At 41.4% G+C, this 16055-nt stretch overlaps 2 protein-coding genes across 2 annotated transcripts; both read right to left on the bottom strand.

Annotated features, from left to right (window-relative positions):
* Nucleotides 1-183: 183 nt before the first annotated feature.
* On the bottom strand, nucleotides 184-5179 carry LOC102301657. Its single transcript, XM_005932520.3, has 2 exons — nucleotides 4884-5179; nucleotides 184-4171 (listed from the first exon to the last, which is right to left on the bottom strand). Exons 1-2 carry the CDS (start codon nucleotides 5059-5061, stop codon nucleotides 2829-2831), a joined length of 1521 nt encoding a protein of 506 aa, XP_005932582.1. The 5' UTR covers nucleotides 5062-5179; the 3' UTR covers nucleotides 184-2828.
* Nucleotides 5180-5288: 109 nt separating this feature from the next.
* On the bottom strand, nucleotides 5289-16053 carry ska3 (spindle and kinetochore associated complex subunit 3). The gene is made up of 11 exons (XM_005932514.3): nucleotides 15764-16053; nucleotides 15614-15675; nucleotides 14671-14842; nucleotides 14118-14547; nucleotides 13923-13984; nucleotides 12301-12500; nucleotides 12008-12214; nucleotides 9794-9982; nucleotides 9573-9652; nucleotides 8453-8580; nucleotides 5289-6316 (listed from the first exon to the last, which is right to left on the bottom strand). Exons 1-11 carry the CDS (start codon nucleotides 15885-15887, stop codon nucleotides 6159-6161), a joined length of 1812 nt encoding a protein of 603 aa, XP_005932576.1. The 5' UTR covers nucleotides 15888-16053; the 3' UTR covers nucleotides 5289-6158.
* Nucleotides 16054-16055: the final 2 nt, after the last annotated feature.

The raw sequence follows: 16055 nt of genomic DNA, 5'->3' as shown, positions 1-16055 counted from the left end.
GTCACCCCTCTCCGGCCTTGGAAATAGTTTTAACCAATGACTCAGTGTGAAAGCAAATAAAACGTTATAATAATGTCAGTTATCACAGGACAACACGTACAGCACAGAGCTTCAATATTTTACACGTACACACAGAATAACATAACGGCGACTCTTGGGTACTGAGTAAGCTGATGCAATTCCACAACTTTATTTTTTCAGTCACAGGAGCTATATTAAAAGAGAAACTAAACAGGAAACCTTCAGGAGTTTACACATCATGGAAGCACATGCGTCCGTAACAATAATGTCAAACAGCAATGTAGTGTGAGAACATGAGTTTATAAACTTCTTTCATACATGTCAACCTAGAAGCTCTTTTATTTTAGAGCAGGAAAAACATCAGATAGGAAGTATTGACTTTGTTCTTATGCATGTAAGAACTAAATACAGACAGAATAAACCAACAGTCATTTCACAAAGCCTTTTAACTACTATTAATACTGGTATTTGGCCTTGCTTGATAACAGTCCTCCAGCGGCACTCACTACCTTAGGAACGGGCAAACACCATTTAAACCAGCCTGTAAGACTATTTTAATCAGTCAAAAAAGGGGGCTTTTCGCTCCCTCCATAAAAGAGCAAGCAAGGTCTGCAGATACAGTCTACTCAGTCAAAGACTTGATTTAAAAAAAAAAAAAAAAAAAAATGAAGCATGTGTTCATCCAAAGTACATGCACTGCTGAAGAAATATATCAACCCATAGTACTGCTAATTAACTTGATTTTTATAGTTTGTTTAGAGCATCAGCAGTGCCAAACACCATGGCTAATTGAAGGGGAGAAAAGCAGGCAAGTGGACTAAATACTGTGGCTAGATGTCCTTATGGAAGCCCCAGAGCAATACAGTGTCAACCAAAACATGACCAGTCAGAAAAGACAGACAAGCATCTGTTGTCTGAGATATCCAGGGGTCTGAGAACAGAAGGCACACTCTGAACCTAACACTGATTATGAAGCATCACCTGTTAAAGCCCAGCACCTGAACTTAAGTGTAGTCTTTGTTATTGGAGCATTCCCAATTCATTTTTGGGCCCTGAGCCAATTGTATTGTAGCCCCTCAAACCTTAGGAGAAAACATAAGTATAAGTGTAGTGACTTTAGATTAGTTTTGGCAGAAGGTTGAGCACACAAGAATGATGTACCTTAAAAACAAACAAACAAACAAACAACAAAACAATGGGAACACACATTTAGACCTTGTTGACTACAGATGCTGACTCTACATGCACATCTGGCTTAGGGACCAAACCAGGAAAAAGTCCAAAGAATAGTGCATGATGTCAAAATAAATATCTGTAGAAAATATGGGCTGATCTGGAACAGCTTTACAAACTAAGGCACCAGCAAAGCAGCACTACTAAAATATGTAATTCAATAATCAGAGGGGTTATCTTCAAATTAAAAAAAAAATGCAGATATACTGTATATCAGTATAAACTTTTCAGTTGGTGTGTCTACATTACTGAAAGGTCAAACCCTTTAAAAAGATCAAAATTTCAGTTGCTGGGTAACCTTTCTGGAAATAACCCGCAGCCTTGTATCATAACTACTGCTGTGGCTCGTGCTCATGGACCAAAGGCCTGTCACAGTCTCCCACAGGAGAGGACAAACCAGTGAGAATGAATTCACATGTTAAATGTAGCTGATGTACTCATCTAACAATGTGTTTCTTCAGGCTCAACAGCATGTCAGCAATACTGTTTACTTCTGCACCAACACAAAAGATGATTCTTTTGAGATTTTTGTATTAAATAAGGAGCTTTAACTACTTTGGGAAAATTAATAATTACCTAAACACGTGGCTCAGTAAAAAAGGACATCATTGTTAATCACTGTATACAGCTCAAGCTAAAGTCAAATTTTCTGTTCATCAACATCATCATTACTATTATTGTTTAAACCTGCAAAACCAGCAAATCACTGCTGATGAAGACATTGAAGACATCTGCCATTCCAAGATGTGCTCGAATTACCAACTTGTAGCTAATCATCACAGCTGACTGTACTCTTGCTATAAAAAGTACCTGGCTTACAAAAATGTGACTATGCCAAAAACGATGAGTTTACAACCAGTACTCCTTCACAAACCACAGGACATTTCTGTCCCTGCACTGTGAACAGAGAGGAGACACTGTGGCCGAGGAGTACTACGGTGTACTACTTTGTCTGGCATTTCTGTTATTTTAACCTCTTTCTATGCATATTCCTATGTGCACAGTTCCTGATTTAGATGCAGGGAAGCAACAAAAAAATAAATAAAAATTAAAAAAGGTTTAAGCAACATGCCACTTCTCTGCAGCATATGGATGTAATCTGGTAACTACAGTCAGGGATGGGAAAGACACACTTAACAGTCAGAGATGTGGGATCAGTGGAAATGCATCACCCAAACTGCAGTGTGCATACTTCAGCATTTACAAGTAGCTAATAAAGACATATTTCATAAGGGTTTTACTCAGTTTTCACCCAAAGCCTAAACAAAATAAATTCTTGCAAGTCAGCCATTCTTTGTGAGGGGAGGTGCATAACTTAATGACATCACATCTCAGAAATGTGGTTTCTGTATTTGGAGAAATGGTCCTATTGCTAAGTATAAACTGACCCAGATCACAAGGAGTGACATAGATTGAAAGTTAGTATAGTGGAAAAGTATAAATCTATTTGCTGTAGTCATGATGTAGTGTCGACACATAGACACAGAGGGACAGCAAGAAGTGCAGTCCAAAGCAGTAAAGGGAACTGAAGAGCCTGATCAGCATTAAAGGAGCACGAGGCGTTTGTCTACACATCACTCGAGTGGAGCAGCAGAGATGCACAGGTTGTTTAAGGCACAGGCAACTTGCACAATCTTATCAAAGGTTGAGAGGTTCGACGTGCGCTCAGAGGCTGCGGTGAAGGCGCTCTCGACAGGGCCCGTGAGCATGGTGTACCGTTGCTTTACCATAGAGATCACCCTCTCCACATGCCTCTGCACGCTCACTGTCTCAGAGGAAGGATCAGCCAGCAATGAGCCCTCTGTTCTCCCATATGCTTCTCCCTGGTAGCTGTCAGCAATTTTAAACAAGGCTCCACGTGCTGCCACGGAGTCTCCGATGTCCAGGTCACGGCTTGCCAGTACGACATCGCCCGGGAGAAGCTTGCACAAGAATCCACAGCCCTCAGCCAGGCTCTTGTCACTGACGTTTCCCAGCACACCCCTAGAGACAAAAGTGACCACGCCTTGCGGAGCCACGCCAATCAGATACTTAAACACGTTATAACTTGGCCCCGCCCCCTGAGAGACCGGGTCCTCGAAAGGCACGGTGAAACAGTCTATGATGACGGCGCAGTCAGGGTGAGAGGCTCGCAGTGCAGCTGGCAGGTTTTTACGGAGCTCAGCTCTGGAGGGCCAAAAGACAGCCGTTGGCACCAGAGTAGAGGACATGATGCTGACCATCCGGTGAACTGTTCTGGTTACTGTGCCGACTTTCACACCAAAGCGATAAGCCAAGTCCTGATTGCGGAGGTCCAGGCGGAGACGCATTAGTGTCAGCAGCAGCTGCTGGAACTTGGAGAGCTTGACGTTTTTCATTCCATCCATGTGAGGTGCCAGCAGCCACATGACTGTCTCTAAGACAAAGTAGTTGGGTAAACCAGTGTAAAACTTCACTTTCTCAGCATCATTCCTTAAGGAGTTCTCTGAGAGAGACATTTTCTCCACAGACTCCTTGAGGGCCTGATTCTCCCTCTTCAGGGCTTTCAAGATGTCATCAAAGTTCACCGGGACATCAGATGTCTGGGCAAACTTTCCTTTCTTGCTGTCACTCACAGACTGATCATCATTATCATCATCATCATCATCTTCGTCGTCATCGTCATCATCATCATCATCAGTGCTGAGGGAGGAGGAGGCACTCTCCTCCGCAGTGGTCTCCTGTTCCTTCACCTCAGGATGCTTTTCCTGGCCCTGTTCATCCACCGCAGACATGCCCTGGCCCTGGAGGAACAGCAAGGCATTGGCTGCCTCCACCCGTGCTTCCTGTTTGTCCACGATCTCTAAGGCACCCGGCTCCTTCATCTCTGGGCATAAGGGAGCCGCCGTGAACACAGAAGGAACATAATCCGGAGAGCGCGGATTCTTCACCTGTTTACCTGCATGTGAAAAAAAGAATCTGATTCAAATTCATCTGTTTATGATACTTATGATTTAGAGTGCTCTCTCATTTTGTAGCGTGCAATACATAAAATAACAAACAGTTGCTGTTGTTCAGTCAGTACATCCCTAATTAATTTTCCCTCTACAAACAAAATTTAAGCATGAAAATCTTTGCACACAAAAAGATTGCACACACCAGACAATAAAAACAAAACAAACCTAGGATTAAAATACCACGTACCATTAGCGGCATCTACTTTCATATATTTAGTAAACAAAATTTATAACCCATCCCAGCTGAATTAATTGCAGTAATGCTACATTTTATTTCCATCTCAACTTAGTTTCGTAGAGCTATTTTTTAGATATTCAAAGGCTTACAGCTACAAACACCGCCTTTTTCCAGTCATTTTAATCAGTGAGGGTTTTTACTATGTGATAGTGAACCTAAACATGTTTATTACCCGCTGCAGTTACACCGACTATGCCACTGTCCCTCCTGACTTCATGCAACCTTTGAACACAACACTGCACTGACAGCAAAAAAACCCAAACTCCTTGGTTTTCTAGACACGAGTGTTTGTGGAAGCCTAGCAACATCAGTGTGAACTGGTTTACTTTAAAAACAAACAAACAAACAAACAAACAAACAAACAAAACCCACACAGGGGGACACTTTTAGGGTTCAGAGTGGTTTTGCCTTCATACCTGAAATGAAGTGAGTACTACAGAGCCGACTGCCGTCGTTCGGCACCCAGCCCTCTCGGTTCACAGCAGCTATCCAGCGCTGCTTCCTCTCGGGGTCCCGTGGGAAACGGTAGAAAGATAAGGTGGTGCCTGGTGTCCTTCTGTTCCTGCAGCCTGCCACCACACAGGTGTGAACCATAGTAAGGCCACGGAGAAGCGTGGAAGTGTGCGCTGCAGTTTGCTGGGTGTTTTGACTCCCAAAATGGTGGTCTACCAGAGGGCGACAAAAAAAAACTGTAGTTCCGTCATCAACGGCCGTTAGCTTTCGTCACTCTGATTGGACCATCTCGGGACGACGTCATTGAAATGCGATCTTCACTCACGCCGAGAAGTATAAACGCTAATGTCCCGAAATCACACAAATGGTTAATTTGCTCTTTTTTAATTTTCGAAAATGAACATGACGAAGGAAAAAGCAAACCACAGACAACTGCAAACAACCACAGACAGTATAAAACAGATGCAATATACCTGTAGCTTATTAGATCCCTCTGTTAATCAGCTCTGAAACTGGAGTACAGTACTTGGCTTTCTTCCACAGCACACAACTGTGATGCAGTAGCTTATTTCAATACAAGTGTGTTTAGACTGCACAAAAATAAAACTCACTAGTTATATTTCAAAAGCCAATTACCAATTTGTTAAAGATCAAGATAGTAGTAGTCACATGCAACACATCACAGCAATGAGCAATAAAAGTTCAGGATTTTCTGATTAACAGTCTCATTTGCTATTTTATTTAACTTTATACAAATGGGTAAGGACAATTAAAAGTGACCTGTGGTAAATGGATAAACCATCTATAGTTTGAGAATACATATTCATGTGGCTGAATTATTAACACCCATTGGTTACTGCAAGTCATGTGTTATACTCCCGCTGCAGAAGACTGAGCTTGCTATTGATAAAAGTTTAGCCTTTTTAATCCAACATTGTCTAAATATATATCTTTATGTATTATACGAATCTGTACTACTTGTCTAAACAGCCAGTTTCCATTTTATTGCATACAACCATGGAAATGCAAATTATTGACTCACAGGTCCATGTACTATTTACAATCAAAACACAAACCATATACAATATAAAGGATAGCTGCTTTCTCTGATTGAGTTCATTTGTTGGGACTCTTCTCATAATGTATGTTTTTCTTTGCTGTTTGACTTGATAGATAATCTTTGCCTGCAGCTTAAGTGCTTAACATCACATAGATTTGCGCCAACGGATGGACAAGCTTTAGATGTGTGTGATCAGTCTGTACACAGAGGTGTTCCGGTCTCCTCTCACATGCTTCAGTCTCTTGAGCTCTGTGAGACAGAGGATGTATACGGGGGCCTTGGTTCCGACACTGATGATCTTCTTCAGCTTCTCCATCTGAAACTCTGTTGTTTCTCCTGCAGAGGGCGCCACAGAAAAGGGACAGATTAGAGAAATGAGAGCTTGTTCACATGATGATTTGCTGGGATACCGCTAAAATAACAAACACACCATGTCTGTAAAAATCTGGCTTTTTGAAACGTTTCGGGGGCTTAAACTGGAGGAAATCTATTTGGTATATAATTCCAATTATGTAACATATGATGGTAATTTTGTAGCTGAAATCTCACTGAAGCCAGATCAATGTTAAACTGATGAAACCAGGCAAAGAAACAAACTGACTGTTCTGCTAACAATAAAGATGAACAGCCTGGTGCTGGTAGCAAATGTTCTGAGACATTTTAATCAAGAGATCTGCAATCAGAGAAATAACAAACATCTCTTGTTTACTTTCCAAATATCATACTGTTATCTTGAGCACTGAGTATAAACAATTATCTGTAGGCACAACAGTGGATACAGCCATTATATGACTGTGTGTACTTTGAGAAAACGATGTAGATCTATTCAGCTGGGACCTAATATGCTCATTTCCAGCTTGACATGTTTATTTTTGGTCTACATTAAGTTAACTTTGCATGATTCACAGCTTTAAATAACTGTTTATCTGAATGTGGCCCTTTATGCAGCCCCCACAGTTCATCCAGTGAAAGGAGCAGTTTTAGCTTCCCTCCTTCACCACCATCCTTCCCAAGGCCACTTCCTTTTAAGCCAACTTTCTTCTCATGGGATGCTCCTCACAAACAGAGCTGTGCGCCTTACAAGAGCATATAAAAGATATTTTCTTATGAGAAAAACACAAGTGAAAAGACAGCATCTCCAGCAGTTTGAAACCTGAGCGTTTGGGCTTACAAGGATCACCGACATCATTTGAAACTCTGGTCGTGTTTAAAATGAGCATCTACTATTGTAAGAGTATGCATATGACAGGAAAATATGAAATATGATGACAGGCTTGGTCGTATACAGATATTATATGTGATGTCCCCACGCTTTGATTTTAAAAATGGGACAAATCCTCAGATTTCAGTCTGATCAGGTGCTTCCCTGATGGTATTGTGTAATCAGTCTGAAGCAATCTAAAAGTTTAACACAGTACAGCTAGTTCTTGCTGCTATCAGGAACAATTTGACAGGTTTATGAATCCTAATTTCTCATTGGGGTTGTGTCAGGAAGGGCATCCTGTGTAAAACTGCCAAATCAAACAGGCAGTGCTACCTGCTGTGGCACCCGCTTGTGACAAGGAAACAGCCGAAAGCAGCTTCTGTGAATCCAGATTTCTTGTTACTTTAGAAGCTCAGTTTTTTTAAACGATTAAACCATTTTTTAACCTCTCATGTTTGTAACTACAACAGGGTGGATTATAGATGATCTCCCATTGAGTAACCAAGGGAAACATCGCCAGCACAGACCTGTTCATTCCCATTTGGTTGTTTACTTATGCAAATAGCACCCTCTGCTGCTAATTAACAGTCCAAACTAACAGAGGATGACAGCTTTATTCAGGGAAGGATTTCAGCATAACCGTGAAAACTACTGGACGCTATTTTTAAAACAGGAAGCGCTCCTCTGATTGAATGAAGAAATCTGTGGAAGTCCAGTGTAACTGCAGTAATCAAATCCAACTGAACAAAAGTCAAACTAGCAAGATAATTTGTTTTCCAAGTTTGCAGCCAATCTGAAAAACACTGTGTGTGAGATCACAGGTGTTTTCTAAACTACTGACCACGACATCAACACCACTGCCTCAGTGAGAAGTTTAAACTGCTGTGTCAGAGTCTCTGTTTCTCATGCACCTTGACTGTGGTGTGTCCTGTAGTACATTAATGTATGATTACATTCTTCTCCACTACAGTTACAAAGCTATTCAATTCAATTCAGTTTTATTAATATAGCACCAAATCACAATAGCTGCCTCTAGGTATTTTATATTGAAAGGTAAAGGTCTGCAATATTACAGAGAAAACCCCAACAATCAGAGGACCCCCTATAAGGAAGCACTTGGCAACAGTGGGAAGGAAAAACTCCCTTTTAACTGGAAGAAACCTCCGGTAGAACCAGGGTCATGGAGGGCGCAGCCATCCTCCATAACCGGAGCTGTTTAAACAAGAGCTGCATTCATCCATGACCCTGTGCACAAATATAACACTGACCTTGATACTCTGCCATGAAATTGTTGATGTTGTGAACCGTTTGGTTGAGGCTGTTCAGGCTCATCTGCCTCAGGTAGCTCGGTAAACTCTGGAACTCGTTCTCTGACACTTCAGGCAGACTTGCAGATCTGGGAGAGGAATGGATGGAAGGTGACACGTCACAATCAAAGTTTCGAAAGAAAGACTGCAGGCACGCATCATGTAAGAATGGATAAAACTGAGTGAAATAAAGAAATTAACACATTTCATCAGGAGAGACAGAAATAAGCAACACAAAAGTTCAACATTTATTAAAAATATATTGTTACATCCTGGGAGGCTGTGGGAGTGTGTGGGCGTGGTGTTGTCTTCTCCCTCTCCTCCTCCTTCGTTCTGGCCCCTCCCCTTGTCTCTCTCTGCCCCTGCCTTCTCCTTTAGGTCACACCTGCTGCTCATCTGCTCTCGTTACAACCAATTACCCTCAGGGGTGATATAAGCTGGAGAAGAGCAGTGTGGAAGAGGACGGGAGAGGTTTCTGGTGGATTTCCTCTGTGCTGGTCAGAGTGCGCTACTGGCTTAGGTGTGGAACAGCCTGCTGCGTGTGGCTCTTTGTGAGTAGTGTTTAACTGAGCAGTGATTGCCCATGAGTGACGGTGGCCTTCATTAGTTTGTGTGGCCTGCCTGGATATTGTTTGCTAGCAGCGTTGCTGTCTCTTTCTGTTGAAGCCTTATTGTTGCTTTCTTTGTTGAAGTGGCCATTACCACTTTGGGTTGACCTCCCTGATTTCTCATTAAAGCAGCGGTGCTGTCTCCTTTTGTTGTTGCCATTACATGATTATTGAGGTGTTTGCCTACAATAAAGATCTATTTTATGTTAAATACCTCTGCCTGGCGTTCTTTTCATTCCACCTAGATCTAACTGTTACTGTCCCCCACCCTCATCGCCTAGACTTAAGTGGGGACGTAATAATATACAAATGATATCTCATATCTAATATTTTACATTAATATTCTTCTCTGCTACCGAGCAGCAGCCTGATCTGCAACTTTGGAATGGACACACAATAAAAGCTACTAATTTAGAGTTCATGAATTAAATATTGCCACCTATATCTATATTTCTTATTTTATAACGGGCTACCTGTGTTTCTTTTTGTCAGGCTTGACAGGTGGGTGTTCATTTGTCATTGTTGTCTTCTTCAATTGAGCCTGGGACACAAGCTACAAAATAGGAGGAAAGAGCACAAGAGGAAAGTTCACAAATTATAAATGTTATGTAACATTTACGTCAACAAGGAACATGAATTTATCTGCAAACCTATGGATTTCAAAAGTGCTTTTATGGGACTAAACAAGACTAACTTTACAGATGTCCTGTGTGACAGAGCTCAGGTCTGGCATCTCCGGGGTGGTTGGCTCTTGGTAGTGTGCTCTTATACGAGGTGTCCCCAAGCTGAACTCCTGGGTGAGTCCATCCAACTCCAGGCTGTTGACATTGGGCTCCTTAGCCACCTTTTCATTCTCGCTGAACTTCAGGATTTTCCCATTGCTCTGTAAATGACAGGAAAAACTTTGACCTTTAAACATGTTTCATTCACATTTTGATAAATCTCATCTGTGCACAGGAATGAAAATCAAATGAGCAATTTTAGCTCATTTTTGACTTCATGTAAAACAACAGAATTTGTTTGCTAGTAAGATGCTTTTAATTTTCGTATTACACCTTTTTTCTTAAAAATTTCTTGTGGTGAAAAAATATTTTGAGATATTATGATGGACTGAAAACTTTTTTTTTAGAAGCTATATTAGTCTGTTACTATAAGAAGGAAGTTTCCCTTCTGGAGATTACAGTTCATTTTATTTAACCAACCTTTCATAAAATCTAGCCATACAGTGGGGCAAAAAAGTATTTAGTCAGCCACCGATTGTGCAAGTTCCCCCACTAAAATGATGACAGAGGTCAGTAATTTGCACCAGAGGTACACTTCAACTGTGAGAGACAGAATGTGAAAAAAAAATCCATGAATCCACATGGTAGGATTTGTAAAGAATTTATTCGTAAATCAGGGTGGAAAATAAGTATTTGGTCACCTCAAACAAGGAAAATCTCTGGCTCTCACAGACCTGTAACGTCTTCTGTAAGAAGCTTTTCTGTCCCCCACTCGTTACCTGTATGAATGGCACCTGTTTGAACTCATCATCTGTATAAAAGACACCTGTCCACAGCCTCAAACAGTCAGACTCCAAACTCCGCCATGGCCAAGACCAAAGAGCTTTCGAAGGACACCAGGAAAAGTATTGTAGACCTGCACCAGACTGGGAAGAGTGAATCTACAATAGGCAAGCAGCTTGGTGTGAAAAAATCAACTGTGGGAGCAATCATCAGAAAATGGAAGACATACAAGACCACTGATAATCTCCCTCATCTGGGGCTCCACGCAAGATCTCATCCCGTGGGGTCAAAATGATCATGAGAACGGTGAGCAAAGATCCCAGAACCACACGGGGGGACCTGGTGAATGACCTGCAGAGAGCTGGGACCAAAGTAACAAAGGTCACCATCAGTAACACACTACAACGGCAGGGAATCAAATCCCGCAGTGCCAGACGTGTTCCGCTGCTGAAGCCAGTGCATGTCCAGGCCCGTCTGAAGTTTGCCAGAGAGCACATGGATGATACAGCAGAGGATTGGGAGAATGTCATGTGGTCAGATGAAAGCAAAGTAGAACTTTTTGGTATAAACTCAACTCGTCGTGTTTGGAGGAAGAAGAATACTGAGTTGCATCCCAAGAACACCATACCTACTGTGAAGCATGGGGGTGGAAACATCATGCTATGGGGCTGTTTTTCTGCCAAGGGGACAGGACGACTGATCCGTGTTAAGGACAGAATGAATGGGGCCATGTATCGTGAGATTTTGAGCCAAAACCTCCTTCCATCAGTGAGAACTTTGAAGATGAAACGAGGCTGGGTCTTCCAACATGACAATGATCCAAAACACACCACCCGGGCAACAAAGGAGTGGCTCCGTAAGAAGCATTTGAAAGTCCTGGAGTGGCCTAGCCAGTCTCCAGACCTCAACCCCATAGAAAATCTGTGGCGGGAGTTGAAAGTCCGTGTTGCTCGGCGACAGCCCCAAAACATCACTGCTCTCGAGAAGATCTGCATGGAGGAATGGGCCAAAATACCAGCTACTGTGTGTGCAAACCTGGTAAAGACCTATAGTAAACGTTTGACCTCTGTTATTGCCAACAAAGGTTATGTTACAAAGTATTGAGTTGTATTTTTGTTATTGACCAAATACTTATTTTCCACCCTGATTTACGAATAAATTCTTTACAAATCCTACCATGTGGATTCATGGATTTTTTTTTCACATTCTGTCTCTCACAGTTGAAGTGTACCTCTGGTGCAAATTACTGACCTCTGTCATCATTTTAGGTGGGGGAACTTGCACAATCGGTGGCTGACTAAATACTTTTTTGCCCCACTGTATTACATCTGACTTGTCATTTTGTTTGCCATAAAACTGTGAGCATCTCTGGTTTAAAGTAAATGCTTTCCTGTTCGTCTTACGCTTTGTAAAGAATTTCCCAAAGCAGACTCTAGGTTGGGCATCACTGGCATCTGCTTGTCCTCTAAACCCGTGGTGGATATATCGGGCACATCATATTCCCAGGTGCGTTTGAAACCAGCTGCCCTGTTACAAGGTGGGGATGGAAGATCCAAGGTCTGGGTGTCATTATCCGTTTGCATAACGGATGGCTCAGGCTGCTGTGTGCTCTAAAAAAATTAAATAAAATTAAAAAGGTGATGTGAAATCAACATGTCAGAAACCAAAACACACACAGTTACATTTTATTTCTTACCTTTTTGGTACTGACTAGTCTGTTCACGTACGGCGTTTGAAATGCTGGGACTTCGGGTGTGGCAGGTAGGTTGCCAGGGTGACAGGGGAATTCTGGGACACCAGTGCCTTGTGCAGTTGGAGACGAGTGACCGTTTGTCTTTTTGATCTTGAATCCCGGGGTACAAAACACAGGCGGCTCTGGTGATTCCAGCTTTTCAGCTGAAGGTAATCAAAACAATGTCACAGGAAGATATTTAGAACCATTTCACTCCAGTGCTTTCTCTTAACAGCCTGGTGCCGTTTCTCTACATGTGCTACTTTTATTTTTCAAAATATAGGTATTTTAAATACATAGTATAGAATTTTTAATACCTTCAGGTGGCATCTTTGAAAAACAAGCAACGTTTCAGATAGAAAAATGGTGCACTGACAAAGCCTTGAGCTGTTTAATAAAAACAAATGTAGTTCCCGAGTACTTAAAGCTGATCATTTTCTATGAAAAGCTCGTTTTGGTCAGTGTTTTTTTTAATTTCTCTTTTGATATTTCGCTAACAAAATGTTCAGTACACCTTTTTTTTTTTCAGATCCAAGTAGTGAAAAAATCTGCACAAGTGTGATGTGGAAACTTGTAGTCTCCACTGGCTAAACGCTGGGGATTTTGTATCATTATTAAACTTAAGACAATGAAAACATAACCATATCCAAACATGTACTTTTTAATTAACAGGCATCAGAATATGTCATGACATAAGATTACTTACAACTTACTAATAAATAAATAGTAAGATATTTTAAATAGTTTATAACACTCGAAAAAACACTGTTTAGAAAATGTAAGATGAAAATAAATGCAAAGGGAAACATCTGATCATAAACTAAGTGCTGGATAAAGTCATGCAAGAAAAAGACAACTGAAGAAGAGAAACATCTTGTTTCCTGAATAGTAAAGACATACGATTTCTTTACTAAAGATGTATACTTTATACATTTGTGTGAAAAAAAAAAACGTTTTCACTGAACTCTGTTCAGTCCTGTGAAAAGGTGAGTACACCGTTCCACAGAAACTAAGATCTTAAATAGCAGCTAATCAAATAGCATTCAGGCAGGGTGGTTATTTGGGATCGTTTTGCAGACACAGGTCCTGGACACCTTGAAGTCATTCATCATGAATTTCTCTGTATGCCAAAGGATTCTAGAATCAAATGTGAGACCATCTGTCCGACAGACAAAGCTTGGCTGATACTGGGTCATGCAAGAGGACAACGATCCCAAGAATATCAGCAAATCAACGACAGAATGGCCGACAAAGAAAAGAATCAATGTGTAACAATGGTACAATCAAAGTGCAGACCTTAAGAGAGCGGTGCATAAATGGCCACAGACTTGATGTTGTAAAGAAGAGTGGGCCAAAATTTCTCCAGGACAAACTGACAGACTGATAAAGTTATACAGACAATTACTTCAAGTTATTACTTCAAGTTATTGGTCTAGACGTGTCTACAAAGTACTGAATCATTGGGCGTACTTAGTTTTTAAACAGGACAGCGTAGAGTTTTGTGAAAACTTTCTCTTTTCCATGAGTGTAGATGACAGTCACCTATTGTGGGGTGAAGAAGAGCTATGAGGTTGACAGTTTCATACCTTTAGTCTGCAAACTGTCTATTAAAGCGTTCACTGGTGGTTCAGTTGTGTCCTGTAATGGTCTGTTGAACAAGAAGAGACTCATAAAGCAGGAAAAAGCAGTTTTACACAGTAAAGTCTTAAAGGACCTGCAGTAGTAACCCTACAAACCCTGCGTGTGGCCGGCAGGGGTCATTATAGTTCATACCACTCTACCTTGGTTGGTTCTCAGCCTTCTTGAACAGATTCATGGTGAAGTCATTGTTCAGACACATTGTGTGCTCTGTGATGCCAAAGTCATGCATCTGGGGTGTTTGGAGTTCGTAGTCATCCATTCGCAGGTTACATTTGGGGGTAATGGGCATGGGCGATGGTAGAGATGCTTTGTGTGAGGGTTGAGGAAGGTTCATCTCAGGCATTGGGGGAACTTCTGAACACCACTCAGTCCCAGCCAGAACTCTCCTTAGGTGCAGTTCAGACAAACCAAAATCAGAGAGCTGTGGAGTTCGCAGCACATCAGTGTTGGGCAGCTCTGGTTTTGGAGCCATTGAGGAAGGATTCCCTCCATCCTCCTCCTGATTTTCCTCTTCTACTGAGTCGTCATCTGCTTCTTCATCTTTAGCCTCCTCCGCCTGATCTTTAGGCTCTATATAAGAAAAAGTCACAATAAGAAAACCATAAGTGCATGTCGCTTTTCTTTTAAGTGAAAAGAAATCATTACACGTGATTACCAGTGTTATGTAGTCGTTTTGCCATTGTTAATACTTACTGGTTGATCTCTGGGTGTCACAGGGAGCTTGGTAACCATAGTTCCCGCAGTGTCTCTTCAGCCTCTCAATGTCCTTGAAGACTTTCTGGTCCATTACTCTACACGCCTTAATGAAGCTGCTCGCCTCATTATTCTTTGCTTTCTGCTGAGCCAAGGCATCCTGGATCTGTCCCTACCCGAGAAGAGACTAGAAGTGATGAGCACTCACCATTCAAACATGAACCGCCCGACCAATTTACAATATTAGTCTTCAATAAAGATATTGCTATGAATAATCGGTTTATAAATGACACACAGATATTCCTTATGATGCTTGAAATAAGCGTCAAGTTAACAGAAGTCAAAGATGTGGAAACCCTTTGGCAGGTAAAGACTTTATATTATTCTCACTTCAGTGGAGAGTTCAACAATAGCAAAATGTTTTTACCTGCAGTAATAAATAACGGGTAGTAATTTTGTAGGTAAAATCAATAACGTTTTTACGCAGTTACACAGTACAGAAATGCAATTTAATTTTTATGCCTTCTGAATAACTGCCTGAACAAGTGCACTCAGGCATTTCAAATGACAAGACTTGCTTTTATAACGATGCAGGCCAAACTATATTTAAAAGACAGGCAATAATTAGAGAATAATCACATTTATCTTGGCCTTTTGAAAGGGTCTGTCTCTGAGTTGGGAGCCACAGTATAAAGGATGTAAAAGTGTAATAGATAATCGTGCATCACCACAGTTCTACCTTTAATATGTTAAATACAAAGTTTGCCTAAAGTAAGATTTTGAGTGCAGGACTTTTGAATGCATTTGGTTAATTTTACATAACGCATTTAACGATCTTTGTTGCAGCTGCTGATAAAATATTGCATTGTCGCGCTAACCTGTGTATATGTCGCCACCTTTAGCTGAAATTAAAAAAAAAAAAAAAAGACGTGCTAACTTTTACCTTCAGGTTCCCTACGTCACGGTTCAGTTCATGATAGGCTCGCATCGCTCTGGCTGTCTTTTCTGAAATAGAAAAGAATTCATATTGAGATATGTGCGAGGACTTCACTGTAAGCGATTTAAGCAGCCTGTGTGTCAGCGTGTTTCTCACCGCTCTCGTCGTCGTCGCCGCCGCTGTTGCGGTTTTCAAATGCGAGCTGGAGCTTGGCAGTCTCAGATTCCAGAGTCACTGCCAGCTTTTTCAGCTTGCTGAAGAATTGTGTAGTCGAGTCCATTTTCAGGCAAAAGTCCGACACGAGCAAAAGCGCACCCAGTTACTCTGAAACCGACGTCAGACCTTCAAAGGCCGTTTGTTTATCGTTTCTACGTCGGCAGAAAGAAAGAAATTTCAATTTTGGCGCCTCTTCCGGTATTAAGCGGAAGAGACTTCTTCTTCTTCTTCT

Source organism: Haplochromis burtoni, unplaced genomic scaffold, assembly GCF_018398535.1.
Source record: "Haplochromis burtoni strain Fernald_Lab_line unplaced genomic scaffold, NCSU_Asbu1 Contig_154, whole genome shotgun sequence".
NCBI lineage: Eukaryota > Metazoa > Chordata > Actinopteri > Cichliformes > Cichlidae > Haplochromis > Haplochromis burtoni.
This window is presented reverse-complemented; position numbering and strand designations above follow the sequence as displayed.

What these genes read in the sequence shown, in the direction of transcription:
- LOC102301657 (XM_005932520.3), bottom strand. Translation starts at nt 5,061, where the DNA reads ATGGTTCACACCTGTGTGGTGGCAGGCTGCAGGAACAGAAGGACACCA. An exon ending in TAGTACTCACTTCATTTCAG is followed by an intron (nt 4,172 to 4,883) that starts GTATGAAGGCAA and finishes TTTCACATGCAG; the next exon opens with GTAAACAGGTGAAGAATCCG.
- ska3 (XM_005932514.3), bottom strand. Translation starts at nt 15,887, where the DNA reads ATGGACTCGACTACACAATTCTTCAGCAAGCTGAAAAAGCTGGCAGTG. An exon ending in CGGCGACGACGACGAGAGCG is followed by an intron (nt 15,676 to 15,763) that starts GTGAGAAACACG and finishes TTTCTATTTCAG; the next exon opens with AAAAGACAGCCAGAGCGATG. An exon ending in GTGACGTAGGGAACCTGAAG is followed by an intron (nt 14,843 to 15,613) that starts GTAAAAGTTAGC and finishes CTTCTCGGGTAG; the next exon opens with GGACAGATCCAGGATGCCTT.